At 46.0% G+C, this 17,406-nt stretch overlaps 1 protein-coding gene across 1 annotated transcript; it reads left to right on the plus strand.

Annotated features, from left to right (window-relative positions):
• The first annotated feature begins 10,322 nt into the window (after positions 1-10,322).
• On the plus strand, positions 10,323-11,209 carry LOC123158981 (chaperone protein dnaJ 11, chloroplastic). Its single transcript, XM_044576789.1, has one exon. The coding sequence runs from the start codon at positions 10,485-10,487 to the stop codon at positions 10,899-10,901; it is 417 nt and encodes a 138-aa protein (XP_044432724.1). The 5' UTR covers positions 10,323-10,484; the 3' UTR covers positions 10,902-11,209.
• Positions 11,210-17,406: the final 6,197 nt, after the last annotated feature.

Genomic DNA, 17,406 nt, shown 5'->3' on the forward strand with positions numbered 1-17,406 from the left:
AATTATTTAAGAATGATGAGTATGCTTCATACGATACTGAGAAGAAGAAAAAAGGAAAAACAAGACTCCATCAGAGTCTACAAATGATTCTGAGGACACGAACAATAAAAAGAGGAAAATCGGCTCTAGCAACTTAAAAAAGAGGTCAGAAGTTAATGAAACCCTGAGGGACCATCTAGATGTGGTTCGACAGGTTTTCGTGGTGTCACTGATCAACAGTACAAATCATGAAAAACAAATGGTCTTAGTTGATGACATTGTCGTGCTATCGAAGCATTTGCAATGCCTCACCCAAAAATATGGATCTGAAGAAGCCGTATGGTTGGGTGACGAAGTAAGATATTTCACAAATTAGTTTATGAAGTTTCATTTTTGTACAATACAATTAACTTGATTATTGTTGTAGGTGGTTGATGCTGCGATCCAGCTCATGCGTCATGATGACCCAATTGACACAAGGGACGGCCAACTGGTTTACATTGAGAGGGTGGCCGGCGTCGCTAAGCTCGAAAGAGATGGTAGGATAGAGGAGTGCTACGAGGACGCTTTGGCAGGCATTCCTGGAACAACACAAGGCACCAGCTACCTGAAACATGATATGGTATTTTAACCTGACTTTGAACAGATTTTTTATTACTATACACGTTGATCTAATTATCTGTGCAATCCAGGTTTTCCTACCTACGAACAGCCAAAACGTCCACTGGTTACTTGTGGTCGTAAACCCCAGAAGGAAGGAGATTCAGGTTCTTGATTCACTTTTCCACTGTATGGTACCCAAAGAAGTACATAACGTGGTGAGAATTTCAACATATTTAATTATAACAAAGGATTTGACATCGTATGTAAGTATTAGTCGTAGGCAACTTCTCATCCCATTGGGCTTGCAGGTACGTGGGATGGAAGCACATCTGAGAGCAGCGAGGCGAGTCAATGGGATAGAAAGCAATGCATGGGAAGACATTAACGTGACGCAATGGCCAGTACGGAACATTAATGTGCCAAAATCCGATGAAACGTCAGTCAAAAATATTAGCTTTTGTTTTTGTTTTAGATTGTTAATATCTGAAATGCTGATCTAACAACATAAAATGTTGCAGTTCTTGTTGTGCACTGTACATGCTGAAGAACATCGAATTATTTACGGGACTAAAACTGAGTAAGCAATATGACGAAGTACGTAGAGTAACACCTAAAATTATGTCATTTTCTGAAGGTAAAGGAACGATACTAACATATCCTTGCATGCAGGCGTACATCGAGAAATTCAGAAAAGAGCTACCTGTTGTGCTTGTCGATTCACCCTACAACAAAATGAAATACAGGAATAGGTTCAAGCAGTACCATGCTAGGCTATCGGATGCAGCTGCGGTTGAAGACGACGAAGATGCAAGCAGTTAGTCCAGCAGTGTGGAGTGTTCACTTGGCCATAAAGCGATAGAGTAGGGTGTGGTTGGGTTTTAGTCCCGAAGAAGGTTTCCTAGCCGTGTTCTTAGTCCATTGCACATGAGTCAAGTTGTAAAACTTCAATAATATTGGTTACTATATTTTGCTTGAAATAAATTTGGTCTGTACGGGATCTCGTAGAAATCTATATTTGCTTTTTACTACCATGTGACAGTAATGGTGCCTGGGGCAACCCTAGAAGAATAATGGATTATGATATGTCTATTATCATACGAGAGAAAAAGGTACGAGCATGAGCATAGCCTCACAACAGAAGTCAAAAATACTGCCTGATTCAACACGCAATCCCAGCTATGTCTCGTAGGCAGGCCGCAAAGCCAAAAAAATAGAGCATAGGATAACAAGAGTAAAGCACGTACCATAGGGGGCCTCTGCAGGTGCTGCAACGCTGAATTGAAGCGACCACCTTCAGGAGCACAATGGTGTGGCCATGGTACATCCGTCCTGCCTCAGGGAATCACATAGCATGTTCTGTCATAGCCCTGCAAAACAGAGAAAAAATTACTACTTGTACAAACCACGTCAAGTGTGTGCATGTAACAAATGTTGGACATAACTAAACATGGGAGAATGAAATGCAACATATGGAAGAATCAAATGCTCATTCCTTTCTCTCTGCTTTTTGCGAGGATCATTACTCTCCCTTTAACAAGGCTAAAACATCATAATAAGAATTAACATGAATCTTGAAAAGGTGGATATCCCATGTGAATCTAATTTTTCATATAAAGCACATGCCAAGTCTGTTGATCCCAGTCCAGCAATTGCACAAGAAGAAGCAAGCATCATAAATATTGAGCAACATAAGCTATGAATTGTTTATAGTACATTCTAAAATTAATAGCTTATCATCTCTATTGATCTCCAAATCTCACCTATCAGCCAAATTGAAAGAATACATGTTGAATGCAACGATTGAACGTTCGTAGATCATGCAGTAGGGGCTGGACGAATGGGGCTGGCCGTCGAGGCCGGCGGCCGGCTTCATCTAGTCCCGCAGAACATGATCCATACCCAACCACCTTGCCATCGGATGAGATGCATGGCTAGATCAAAGTTGTAGCCATGGCTGAGAAATGATATGTAGAGGACGCAAACAACCAATTGGGGTGTCGAAAAGAGGTTGCCTATAACCTTGTGGCTATAGGCACCCGCATGGAGGACTGGTAGGTGGGATGGCGCCGACTCTTCGCCGACGGCCGCCGCGGGGAGGGCAGTGGGCCTTCTCTTGTGTTCGTTGAAAAGGTGGTGCGAGATCGCGAGGGAATTGGGGTGGAGGAAACGAGGGGCCGCGACACGCGGCTAGATCCTGCCGGCGACGAGGGAGGGAGGGGCCGCGACGCGCTGCTAGATCCTGCCGGCGACGAGGCAGGGAGGGGCCGCGACGAGCGGCTAGATCCTGCCGGCGAGGATTAAAACCCTAGCGGCGGCGAGGAATAAACCCTAGCGAACGGGATAAAAATCGAATCGAAAAAAGCCCTGAAATTCGTACCAAGAATATCCTCGAAATATTTGGGAGGGAAAATCAGATCAGTTCGAAATATTTTTTCTCCCGAAAATGCCCCTCGGGGTCTGATATAATACAAGTGACATCAGCGTGTTGCATCGGATCTAGACCGTCAAAATTCGCTCCGACGGACGGTCCATATCGTCCGGATGCACTTTAAAATGACTCTTCCTATAAAGCTAGTCAACGGTATGAACAGAGAGATTCAAACTTCGAAATCCGAATGTTCCATACAAACTGTAGAATAACAAGGTCCCCGGAAGTCCACACCATGAAACAATATTATAATCACAATCTGTCAGCGTCGCGAGACCTAGCTCAGCGAGAACAATAACAAAAAATCTATCGTTCCGTTGGGGAAACGCAGACACAAAGTCTCATGCATTTTTTTTTAGAAAAAGTTGGCAATATTGAACCATAGGATGACACATATGATGCCACCAAGATGTGAAACATTCAAATTTAACATGTCAGCATGTCAAGAAAACAAGTAGTATTGTCCACAGCACGATCTGTCATTTTGAGAGCATAATAATTTGTAGACAATTAGGTTTTTTTAAATAGTTTGCTCTTCAAATACCTCACTTGACTTCAAATTACATTTCACATGGTATTGTTTTGAAAAGGAGGTAAATTTTTGCCTCGTCGATTAATTAAATAGAAGAGAACTGCTAAGTTAAACCGAAAACCGGGCGGTAAATGATACAAACCAATCACATATGGATTGCTACTTTTTTTGCGAGGAACATACGGACTACCCAGAGAGCGTGCATACCCAACATGCAACGACCACCAATCCCCACACTACTGCGTCACAAAGAAAAGACCCTAACGACAGTACCTCGACCGAAGACCACGAACATTGCCAATTCCACGGAGACAAGCCAGGCCATGAAGAACACCAAGAGACTGATGATCATCCATCAAGAAGTTGCCAACGCCTTTTCTATGACGTCACTCTTCTTGCTTTTGCTCCTGAGAGCCTTCTCTACAATTCTCTTGCGAGATCCAGGGCTGACGGCCTCCAAACGTGCGAGCAACCTGCGAAACTGCATCTCAAGATAATTTCATCAACCTTGTCCCTCACAGAGACCACCACATGAACATCCTCAACCACGAATACCACCGGCACAATGGACTCATGCTCCTACAGTTGCTCACAAGGCCGAGGCGAACCTTGTAGTTGCACCTTGGAATTAGGTGCCAACACACCAAGCTCATCAACCTCGTCACCCACAGACACTACCTGGCCCATCTCATTCAGAGGCGTCGTCAAGGCCCCTGGAAATACCATCTCTCCTTCTGGAGCACCATCAAAAGAGGTGAAGAGGGATCCACACATAGCTCATGCAGATCAGGCATAATCTGCAGCATCGGAGCCACGACCTCAGCAATGACATCACTCCCAGAGTCTATCGACACCACATGCAGCATCGACGAGCAGTGTGTAGCATCCGGAGAGATATATTTCACATGGTTCACTTAACTTTTGGACTGCAGTTGATCTATGTGCCAATTAGGGCAATGGGTCATCTAGTAGTACTAGTACTAAGAGCTTCTACAGTCGCGATGGGCTAATTTGGCACTGATCGGGCACGCCTTATATTTGCCACTCCGAATCCGCATATCTCATATCCGGCACCTTATATAAATACTACAGGCAACATTGAGCTACTCTACATGATCAAACAAACGGACATCAAACATCGGCTGCAAACGAACACAAGATCGGGTGCAAACGAACATTAACAAACTTTGCAACATCCAAAAGATCATCTTAGTTCGTCACCGGACAAGTTCTTAAACTTCTACAACTAAAAACGATATAAACATATGGGGAGGGGGAGGGATCACCACTTCCTCGCCGGGCCTTTGCCCTTCCGATCACCGGTGCAACTTTAGGCGCCCGTGGCTGGTGAAGGGTCTTGGTCATCCGAGGGGGAGGTGCAGTTGTCGCCGTCGTCGTCATCATAGTCAAAGAGGACAATGAGCCCCTTCATCCGACGGACTGCCCTGTCCTGCTCCCGCTTCAACTTGGTGACCTGAGCCTCCACCGCCGCTGCCTCCTTCGCCTCGTGCACCGACTGCTCAGTAGCAAGCCGGAGCGCCTTGGCATTCTTTAGTCGGAGGTGGCGAGCGTTCTTCTCCCTGGCAGTAGACCCATGCGAGGAGCCGCTCGTCCTCATCGGGCTCCGCCTGCATCCCGTGGTGGTGGCGCATGGACTGCTCCACCGCGTCCCTCTCCCGTGCCCACTGCCTATCACGGCGCGCGGCTCCGATCCTAGAGTGTGCATGCGGGCCAACGATGCAGACACTAGCACCCACCGCTTCCCTCATGGACGAGCGGCCGGTAGGGGAAGGAGAAGGCGCAGGGCTGGTGCGGACTGCGCTGTCCTAGCGGAGCTGTGCGCAAGTCGAGAGGGTCCAGCTCCGATATCCGCATTGCACCGACGCGGGAGCTACGGTAACGCTCCAGATTCGGGGCTGTTGTCGGTATACACCTTGGACCGTTCCAACGCAATGCAGAGGGCCATCTCCTCCTCGTAGTCAAGGTCGGAGCCGGAGTCGCTGCTAGAGCTGGACATCAGTGTGCATGGGATCGGAATCGAAGAGGACTGAGCGAGAGAGAGAGAGAGAGAGAGAGAGAGAGAGAGAGAGAGAGAGAGAGAGAGAGAGAGAGAGAGAGAGATTGGGCTAGGGTTCGGAGTGAGGCGTCCGGATTGGGGTTTTTGTGGGACAGCTATGGGGTCAGTGGTGGGTCGGGCCTGTCAGGCGGGCATGCCTAAGTGTTTCTGGGCCATTCCATATCTGCCCTAGATTTGGACTGCATATGAGGGGTGCTAGTCAGTCTGGGCGTTTGTCCATAGTTTGAGAGGACCGGTTGAGTCGTTTTTTTGTTGACCAGTCAGTGATGGGACGGTCTGCTCGGGCGTTTGAGACTGGTATGAGAGGCCCGGCTGTAGATGCTCTCATAGTGTCTTCTCTTCACTAGGTCATCCATCTTATCAACATATCACATATTCCCCCCGCGTCGCCCCCACTCGGGCGACTCAGGCAGGGCCGCAACCCTAGCCACCGAGGGCTCCCCGTCCTTCCATCCCTCCCTCCGCCGCCGCCGAAGGACGCCGCCGGCCTAGCCCGGGGGTTGATGGCGGTGGCGGGGGCCTTCCCTCTCTCCTGCGCCATGGGGGCGGTGCGGAGCCTCGCGATGTGTGGTGGCACAGCCGATCTGGCCTTGGCGGCGTGGCGGGCATGCCTTGACCGGTGGCGGCGTGGCGGCCGCCTCGGCCTAGGGCGGCGATGGTGGCGGGTGTGGCGGCCGGCCCTGATTGGGGTAGTTGCCTTGGCTGCGTTCGGCGACGGCGGCCGGGTCTGCGGCGACGGACGGACCTTAGATCGGCGGTGGCGGGATGGAGAGGGCCTGGTGGTAGGGTCGGCGCCATGCGTGGTTTGCCCTCCGGACAGATCTGATCTGGCCGGTGCGGCCTGCTTGATGCGCGGCGGCGCAGATCATTGGCGACCCGTGCACACGATGCTTGATGGAGGTTCTTCGAGCGGATCCGGATGAAAACCTCGTTCTTGGCTTGATGCCAAGACCAGCGATGGCGGCACTCTTTTATGTCGTTACCTTCCTGAAGGCATCTTCGTGGAGAAGCTCCAAACCTGTATCCGCTACCTCCGGGGGAAACCCTAGATCAGTAGATCGAATGGCGGCGGCGCGTTAGTGTGGTCTCCTCATTGGGGGCATCATTCTTGGAGGCGTACACGGGATCGAGGGACCAGTGGGCGGTTTCTTTGGTGGAGCGGTGTTTCATCCTACCCATTGAAGGCGACGGATCTCGGCGGTGTGGCACAGTGGAGACTCGGCGGCTCATGTGGTGATGGACTCGCGCAGGAGGAGGTAGCTGTCTGGCGTCATGGCAGCGTCGATGGCAGAGTGGCCTGACAAGGTAGAAGCCTCAATATCTACTCTGAAGAAGGACCTGTGAAAATGGCGGCGATGACACATGTGAGTGCGTCAGACCGGTTAGTGCCCCAGACCCGGTATGTGGCTCGGCTGGGGCTTCCGTCTTTTGATGATAGGCGAATGGTCTGGGTATTTGGCCCAGCTAGCACCCCTTCATCATATGGATAGGAGTAGTGGCATTTGTTGTCAGGATGGCGAATTCAGTCATATTGTTCTAATACTTTGTGAGGTCCTCAAAAATAATTAATAAAGTGTCCGCATGCATCTCTCAGATGCAGAGGTCGAGGTCATCCTCCTTTTTAAAAAAAAATATCACATATCATTTATATAAATAATGCAAGCAAGCACTTTTGCCATATCACATATCCTCTCCCTCTATTCATTATTTCACGTTGACGTCCATGTCCGCTGCTCCCAGCCGATTCATTTCCGCCAACCACATATACGCGCCGACTTCTAATCCGTCTTCTCCCCGGGCCATCGCCGTGGAACGTCGCCATGGCGAGCGTGCTGCGGTCGGGTCTCCGATGACCCATCCCACCCACCATATTGATAACCATCACAGCTAGCTCTGCCGCTAGCAGCTTGCATCCATGGTCGACTGGCTTCCTGTCGCCGCCCCCCGCCTAGACATGGCTTGTGCAGGTCTAACATATGCAGCGCATAATATGTACGACTACAGGAGTGAACTCAGACCAACATAATTTCTTCTTCTTCCCGTACGTGATGATAGGCAAGCCGTTGGCCGACACCGGCCGGGTGCAAGTTAATTCCGCCACCTGTGCAATATTTTTCTCCGAACATGACACGTTTAACTCGAGATACTAGCATCTCGAACCATCTAGAACAGGAACAAAAATGTGGTGTAGAAAAAAAATTAGAGATAGTGAACATCTAGACTAGTTGCAGAACAAAAACAGATACATTGATCTTTTAGATATTTTGTTCCGTTATCTGATGATAGTGGAACCCGATCCAAATCTTGGATCGTGTGAAGAAAAAATTGTTCAAAGACGTGCAGAAAAAAATCAGAGGTCACGGCAGATCATTGCTTGTAGATGTGTGCGTAGCTGTCACTTTCAGGCGGATGAGTTCGTGGGCAACGTGCACCGGATTCAGATAACCACAAACATTGAAGAATAACAATACAAAATATGTGACCACCCAATCAATTAGCCCATCATCGTGGCAAGAATAAATTGATCAAAGCCACCACATTTACGGCAAAGGTACTTTAAAAATACCTCTTTTGCCAAAAATCACAGAAGACCACTAATTCTGCATCAAGTGAGTAACAAATCACACCAATTCACAGATTAGCTCGCATAGAACAACAAAAACTGACTGACAGGGCCCACTTGTCGGTCCGACATGGCATGTATATGTGTATACCTTGCTGAGATGGAACATGGGTCCCACATGTCATCCACTCACTTCCTTTTTCCTCTCTTCTTCTTCCCCATCCTCTTATCCTTCCCCGTCGTCATCTCTCTCTGGTCACCAACATGCCTTATAGCCCCGTCGTGCTTCACCAAACTTCGAAGGACGACGGCGAGATCTGGCTGGAGCCCTCCTCCGCACGTTGGCTTGATGGTGAGATCCAACCGGTCCTCGGCCTTCTCCCACTGGGACACGCGCACCCCGCAGATCCGTTCCCGATGACGGGAGCTCCGGCAGAAGCGGTGGGCCGTGGTGGTGCATCTCAGATGCAGCCCTGGCGGCACTCGTGCTCGCGGCGGCGACCGCACCGGCGTGGCGCCCCTCGCCTCCCCGCCGCCTGGCGTCAGCTGAATCCGAGGCCATCTGTGCCCGTCGCCCTCCCCGCGCGCCCCCCTCCCCATCTGTGCTCGCGGCGGCGACTGCACCGACATGGCGCCCCTCGCCTCCCCGCCACCTAGCGCCCCTCGCCTATTCGCCGCCTCGCGCCGGCCGAATCTCAGGCCATCTGCGCCCGCCGGCCCCTCCCCGCGCGCGCCGTGGTGGAGCGGCCTAGCCGTGCCCATGCTCGCGGCGGCGACCGCACCAGTGTGGCGCCCCTCGCCATAGCTCGTCCACGGTCGACAGCAGGAGGCGCTGCAGGCTGCAGCGAGCTTGGGCAGAGGCAACAACATGGGGCTCTCGCCGGCGGCCGAGGTCGTGGATGGCGGCACTGCAGGCACGGAGCGGCGGCGCGCAGGCGTGGTCGCGGGATGGCAGCGGACGCGAGTGAGAAGGAGAGGGAGAGAGAGAAAATTGAGGAGGAACAAGAAAGTGTGAGACAGACAAATGGGGCCCCCATCCACCTCAGCAAGTCAAACGTTGACTAGGACTAGTTTTAGCCACATCATCTCAGACATGTGGGTCCCACCCGTCAGTTTTGCTATTAATGCGACTCAGTTCCGAATTAGTGCATTTTGTTACTCACTTGCCATGGAACCGGTGGTTTTTTGTGATTTTTTAGAAAAACGGTAGTTTTGGAGTACCCTAGCCACAATTGTGGTGGCTTTGCGCAATTTACTCTCGTCCAAAGGAAAATCTAACGTGCCTCATGCATGTGGGGTGCCATGTAAAAACTCATGAATTCTTATAAAACAAGTCGACAGTATGAAAAGACAGATTCGAGCTTCGAAATTCGAATGTTCCACACAAACGGTAAAATAACAAGTTCCCCGGAGGTCCACATCATGATAGAAGAATATAATCAGAACCTGCCAGCATCATGAGACCTAGCTCGACGAGAACAATAATGGAAAATCTATCGTTCTTGTTGAGGAATCCAAACACAAAGTCTCATACTGTTTTTTTTTTCCTTTCTAAAACAAGTTGGTAATATTGAACCATAGGGTGACACATATGATGCCACCAAGATGTGAAAATTCAAATTTAACATGTCAGCATGTCAAGAAAACAAGTAGTATTGTCCACAGCACGATCTGTCATTTTGAGCTATACTATCCACTAATCTACAGCTAAACTTTACACCCTCCGTTCCTAAATATAAGTTTTCCTAGAATTTTAATACAAACTACATACGGATGTATATAGACATATTTTAGAGTGTAGATTCACTCTTTTTGCTTCGTATGTAGTTCGTAGTGAAATCTCTAAAAAGACTTATATTTAGAAACGGAGGAAGTATATATCATGGCATGGCATGTCAAGTGGACTATCGATCATATCAGATGCTACATGACATCCCGCGCACTGATTCCGCATATTCTCAATCGGACGGCGCACGAGTCCCTTTCTACCTTGTTGCGGAAGAGAAGTTGGCACCACAATCGGTGGCGCGAAAGCAACGTTCAAGAGGCCCACAAACAACTCACTTGCTCATGGCTGACTCAGCCGGAGCTCACACATAATCTTCTTTGTAGAGATAAGAACGAGAGCTAGGTGTACGAGTGGCACCACAGACTCCTCCGTCCTCATCTCCTGTCTTGAGCCTATATAAATCCACCGGCGTCTCAGCTCTCCTCGACGAGGACGAACAACAGTGCAACGAAGAAGTACTCTGCTTTTCGATCAAGAACTCAAGAACACAGATCGGACAAAGAGAATCGATCGATGGCTACGTTCATGTCGTCGCCGGTGGTGATGCGTTCGGCTCGCCAGGGGCAGGTGGCCGGGCCTCGACGGTGCGTGGTGGCGCGGGCGTCCTCGACGATGGCGGCACCGGCGGCGGTGGCGACCGGGAGGACGCACTACGAGGTGCTCGGGGTGGGCGCGGGAGCAAGCAGGGGGGAGATCAAGGCGGCGTACCGGCGTCTGGCCAGGGAGGTGCACCCGGACGCTGCTGGCGGCGGCGGCGACGAGGGCTTCATCCGGCTGCACGCGGCCTACGCCACGCTGGCCGACCCCGACGAGCGCGCTCGCTACGACAGGGACATGGCCTGCCGCACCGCCGGGATGACGATGAGACGGGCGGCCGCGGCCGGGCCGTCGTTTCGACAGAGGACGTGGGAGACCGACCAGTGCTGGTAGGACGTACGGCCTGGCAAACGCGGCTGCCCTCCGGGGCCCCAGCCGGCGGCTGCCCGGTTCACTCAGGCACGGCGCTGCAGAGAACATCGTCAAGGCTATCGTGCAGCGTACGATCAGGATTGGACGTCCCAGATCGGGTGACGCGGACGCGGGAGCTCTGTACACGGCAAGAGGCGTTTTTTAAAGATCTCTTGTGCGTCCTGTCAGCAAAATGCAAATATGTAAATTAATTAGTTACATACTGTAAATTAACAGCCAAGGAATATATGAGAGCTCTCTTTGGTAATAGAAGGAATTAGTTACCTCCATGTCGTTCGTTTCTTTTTGGAAAGTTGCCTCTTTGATTCTGCACGAAATTAAGTACCACAGTACCCCAATCCATGTCAGTCATTTCTTAAGGATGCCATATCATAGTTTTGGATAGGTAGGAAAAAAAAGGATAAATGGTCACTCTTGTCAAGATTACTACTCTCACATATTTTTATTACTTCAATTTTTTTTGAGCATCAGTGCAGGCACAAGTGCTCATATACACGCGCATACACTCACCCTTTTGAACGCACACACGCACACCCTACCCCTATGAGCACCTCTGAGAGACTGAGCCAGCATACCATCTTGAAATTTACGAAGCAACCGTAGGCACCTCGCGAGCACCAGGATTTGAACCCTGGTGGGTTGGGGATACCACTATCCACGTAACCATCTCAACCACAGGTTGGTTCGCTATGTCTTCAATTTAACTAGCTAAACATATATTATCTGCCCCCAAAATTTACATCCTAATATTCATGGTCAATGGTCATGAACGTTCTGTACATCATTCGCAAAAAAGAAAAGGTTCTAAACATATATAATTTATGGTGTATTTTACATGTTTTGTTAGTTAAATTGAAGATCTAAGAATCTATGACTGACGTATATTCTCATCTAGCGGGGGTAATAACAGTAGCCTCGAGGTATTTCATTATTGGCGTCATTTTCATTTTTGGGTTATGCGTTTGCATGAGAGCCAACATCAGTTGACGCCAGCCATACACACCCGATAGCAAAATCATCATTTCTTAAGGACCAAGAAACCAAATTATTTAGATTTATTATAAAACACTAGCTGAATGTTTGTGCGTTGCTACGGACTAAAAAATGCATATCGCAACTCTGCTATTATTGAAGAAAATGTTGTGATTGTGGTTCAATAGTAAAGATAATGATCTCCATCTTCATCTTCATCTCCATTACTATTAAACAAACAAGTTGAGGCACAAACATTGTATCTTCGCCAGATATCCATCATCTATCAATGGACCGGGTTGCCCAATATTGTATCACATCAAATTCACATATTTACTAATTACTCCAATCTTAATCATCTCCACAACACCTTAATAGGAATCATTACACCTTAATTATCTCCACTATACTATTAAACGAGCAAGTTGAGGCAAAAACTTGTATCTCAACCACATATCCATCATACATTAGTGAACCGGATTTCCCCAATATTGTATCACATTAAATTAACATATTTAGTAATTTTAATCATCTCCACTACATCTTACTAGGAGTCATTGCACCTTAATTAGGAAACAAATCATCACATCAGCCATAATCTCCACAACACATTAAAAAAAACTTCATACGCATCGTATCCCCATGTTTGTGTCGCGGCCAACGAACATGCGCCGTCGGCCCGACTCTCTCACATCACATGGTGCTCCCCACTCAACTGCATGCACCATTGATAATCCCCAAGTGCAGGGAATCATCGTAGAAATTCCCAAGGATGGAAGTGATGAGTATGGAGTGTCGAACCCACAAGGAGCTAAAGGTAGGATCAATATTCTCTCAAGTCCTATCTGCCACTGATACGACTCTACGTACACCGAACGTTTGCTTCCAACTAGAAATGAGAAATAAAACTATGTTGTGGGTATGAAGAGGGTAACTTTGCATGATATCGGAGAGCTAAAATATAAAAGTAGGTGTTGTTATCTTAAAGTTAGAATATATTACTTAAGTATTATAAATAGCGAGTGTGGAATAATGATGGGTTGCTGTGCAGAATTATCCTAGGCAATTGTTAACAAGACTGGTGGTCGTCATTGCAATTTCATATGAGGGAGAGGCATAAGCTACCATACTTTCTCTTCTTGAATCATATGCACTTATGATTGGAACTCTAGCAAGCATCCGCAACTACTAAAGATCATTAAGGTAAAACCCAACCATAGCATTAACATATCAAGTCCCCCTTATCCCATACGCAACAACCCCCTTACTCGGGTTTATGCTTCTGTCACTCAAGCAACCCACTATAAGCGAATCATGAACGTATTGCAACACCCTATAGCGGGAATCCCTCACGCTTGCGCGACACGGAGGGCACAATAGGAGAACACCAAAATAAAACATATAACTCATACCAATCTAGATCATCAATCAACCCAAAGACAAAGGATATCTACTCAAAACATCATAGGATGGCAACACATCATTGGATCATAATTTGTGGCATAAAGCACCATGTTCAAGTAGGGATTACAGCGGGGTGCAGGAGAGTGGGCCGCGTAAAAGAGATGAGGATGGTGATGTTGATGAAGACGATCACTGCGGCATTGATTCCCTCCCGATGGCACTCCGACGCCACCGAGAGAGAGGGGAGAGGTTCTCCCCCTTGTGCTCCTTCCTCCATGGCCTCCCCCCTGGATGGGGAGAGGTTCCCCCTCTGGTCCTTGGCCTCCATGAAATGATGGCCCCTCCGAGATCCTTCCCCATGGCCTCCGGTGATGATGGCCCCCTGCGGAAAGGTGCTAGAGAGGGCCTAGATTGATTTCTCGTGGCTACAGAGGCTTGCAGCGGCGGAACTTCCAATCTAGGTTATTTTCTAGAAGTTTGAGTATTTATAGAAGAGGTTGGCGTCGAGGACAAGTTAGGGGGTCCCACAGGGAGTCCACGAGGCACAGGGGCGCGCCCCCACCCCCGAGGAGCCCACAGGACTCCCCTCCGATAGATTCTTGTTCCAGTATTTTTTATATTTTCCCGAAAAAATCTCCGTTGATTTTCAGCACATTTCGAGAACTTTTATTTCTGCACAAAAACAACAGCACGGTAGTTCTGCTGAAAACAGTGTCAGTCTGGGTTAGTTCTAATCAAATCATACCAAAATCACATAAAACTATTGTAAACATGGCATGAATACTTCATAAATTATAGATACGTTGGAGACGTATCAGCATTCCTAAGCTTAATTCCTGCTCGTCCTCGAGTAGGTAAATGATAAAAGAAATAATTTATGAAGTGCGAATGTTAGCAAGTGCTTAAGTTTGATCAATGACTGTTCCAATCACTTTTTGTAGCATCATTATATATCATAACAGTAGCTCAACTCATAAAACTTCTCATGATCAAGTAACAAGCTATTCACATGTTAAAGTATATATCATAAACTTTCTTGAAAACTAACAAACCATGCTCTTATTCATCAAACAATTGCAATTATCTTATTTTTGGGAAGGGTCTATGTAAGAGCTTTGGTTCAGCCAACTCCACACACTCAACTATCATTTAATCTTTCATAATTGCTAACACTCATGTGATATTTATGGGTTCAAAGTTTTAATCGGACACAGAGAAATATAGGGGCTTATAGTTTTGCCTCCCAACCTTTTATCTCAAGGGTAATGTAAACAATAATAATTTATGAAAACCTACATCCAAGTGGATATATATATCCGGATCGCTCCAACACAGAGTGTTTGCCAAAGGACAAAGTGTAAAAAGGAAAGGTGATGATCACCATGACTCTTGTATAAGGGTAGAAGATAAAAGTTAAAGATATGCCCTTCGCAGAGGGAAGCAGAGGTTTTCATGCGCTTTTATGGTTGAATGCACAAAATCTTAATGCAAAAGAACGTACCTTTATATTGCCGCTTGTTATAAAGACCTTTATTATGCAGTCTGTCGCTTTCATTTCTTCCCTATCACAAGTTCATATAAAGCTTATTTTCTTCGCACTAATGGATCATACATATTTAAGGAGCAATTTTTATTGCATGCACGATGACAACTTACTTGAAGGATCTTACTCAATACATAGGTAGGTATGATGCACTCTCATGGCAAAACTCGTTTAAGGGATGTTTGGAAGCACAAGTAGTATCTCTACTTGGTGCAAAGAACTTGGCTAGCATGAGAGGGAAAGGCAAGCTCAACATGTTGGGTGATCCAAGACAATATAATGTTTCGGATATAGGAAAACATAACCCATTAAGTTGTCTTCCTTGTCCAACATCAACCTTTTAGCATGTCATATTTTAATGAGTGCTCACAATTACAAAATATGTCCAAGATAGTATATTTATATGTGAAATATCACTTCCTTTATATTCTTTCATGAATTGTTCAAGTGACCAATTCTGTGTTTGCTAACTTTCAATAAGTTTACTACCTATACTTATTATGTGTGAAGCCATTACTCCCCATGTTATAACCATATGAAACATATATAAATTCAGATTTATGATATTCAATTCATTCAACCATTTACTCATAAGATATACGTGAAGCACGTGAGTAATGACAAACTACTCCAAAAAGATATAAATGAAGAACACTGAGTAGTCAAATAATTAACTAGCTGTGGGAGGATTCTTTTTCATTCAAGATTTCAGATCCAATGATTTTATTCAAACAACAATTAAAATTGAAAATACGCTCCATGCAGAACACATATCATGTGACGAATAAAAATATAGCTCTGAGTAAGGTACACCGATAGTTTTGAAGACGAAAGAGGGGATGCCTTCCGGGGCATCCCCAAGCTTAGGCGCTTGAGTCTTCCTTGAATACTACCTTGGGGTGCCTTGGGCATCCCCAAGCTTAGGGTCCTCCCACTCCTTATTCTCCCCATATCGATATCTCACCCAAAACTTGAAAACTTCAATCACACAAAACTTAACGGAACTTCGTGAGATGGGTTAGTATGATATGGAGTAAATCATTCACTTTGGTACTGTCAAAGACAAGATTCATAATTGTTCTCACACAATTACTACTGTACCATATCATTTCTACAATTTATATTGAGAATATAAGCTATCGACACTAGAAAACAAGCAAACTATGCATTAAAAACAGAATCTGCCAGAAACAGAACAGGCTGTAATGATCTGAACAACAACCATACTTCTGCTACTCCAAAAATTATGAAATACTCCCTCCGTCCAGAAATACTTGTCGGAGAAATGGATGTATCTAGATGTATATTGGTCCTAGATACATTCATTTTTATGCATTTCTCCGACAAGTATTTCCGGACGGAGGGAGTACATTGGTGGACGAGAGGAATTTGTCTACCGATCTTCTGCAAAAAGAATCAACTCAAAAGCACTCTTCTGTAAAAAATTGGTAGCTGATCCCGTGATCACAAAGTTTCTGTTTTTTACAGCAAGATCACATCAACTCTCACCCAAGTCTTCCTAAAGGTCTTACTTGGCACTTCATTAAAACAAAAAGCTATAAAACATGATTACTATAGTAGCTTAATCATGTAAACACACAAAAACAGTAAGGTTAAATATTGGGTTGTCTACCAACAAGCACTTTTCTTTAATGCCTTTTAGCTAGGCATGATGATTTTAATGATGCTCACATAAAAGAAAAGAATTGAAACATAAAAAGAGCATCATGAAGAATATTTCTAGCACATTTAAATCTAACCCACTTCATATGCCTAGGGATTTTGTGAGTACACAATTTATAGGAACAAGAATCAACTAGCATAGGAAGGCAAAACAAGTATAACTTCAAAACTTTAAGCACATAGAGAGGAAACTTGATATTATTGCAACTCCTACAAGCATGTATTCCTTCCTCATAATAATTTTCAGTAGCATCATGAATGAGTTCAACAATATAACCATCACATAAACCATCCTTTTCATGATCTACAAGCATATAAATTTTTCTACTCTCCACATAAGCAAAATTCTTCTCATTCGGAATAGTGGGAGCAAACTCAACAAAATAACTGTCATGTGAGGCATAATCTAATTGAAACTTAAAATCATGATGACAAGTTTCATGGTTAACATTATTCTTTATAGCATACATGTCATCAAAATAAGCATCATAGATAACAACTTCGTTCTTATAATCAATTGGAACCTCTTCTGAAATAGTGGAATCATTACTAACTAAAGTTGACACTCTTCCAAATCCACTTTCATTAATATCACACTAAGATTCAACACCCTCCAAAATAGCGGGATCACTAATTCCTAAAGTTGACACTCTTCCAAACCCACTTTAGATGATAGTATTATTCATACTCCAAAAGATATAAGTGAAATTCATGGGGCATTCTACAATTAATATATACTAACCAATATCCAAGCTCAAAATATATAAGTGAAGCACACGAAGCATTCTATAAAACCATACTCAAAAGATTTAAGTGAAGCTCAAAGAGCATTCTATAAAGTCATACTTCAAAGATTTAAGTGAA

This window comes from Triticum aestivum, chromosome 7B (assembly GCF_018294505.1).
Source record: "Triticum aestivum cultivar Chinese Spring chromosome 7B, IWGSC CS RefSeq v2.1, whole genome shotgun sequence".
NCBI lineage: Eukaryota > Viridiplantae > Streptophyta > Magnoliopsida > Poales > Poaceae > Triticum > Triticum aestivum.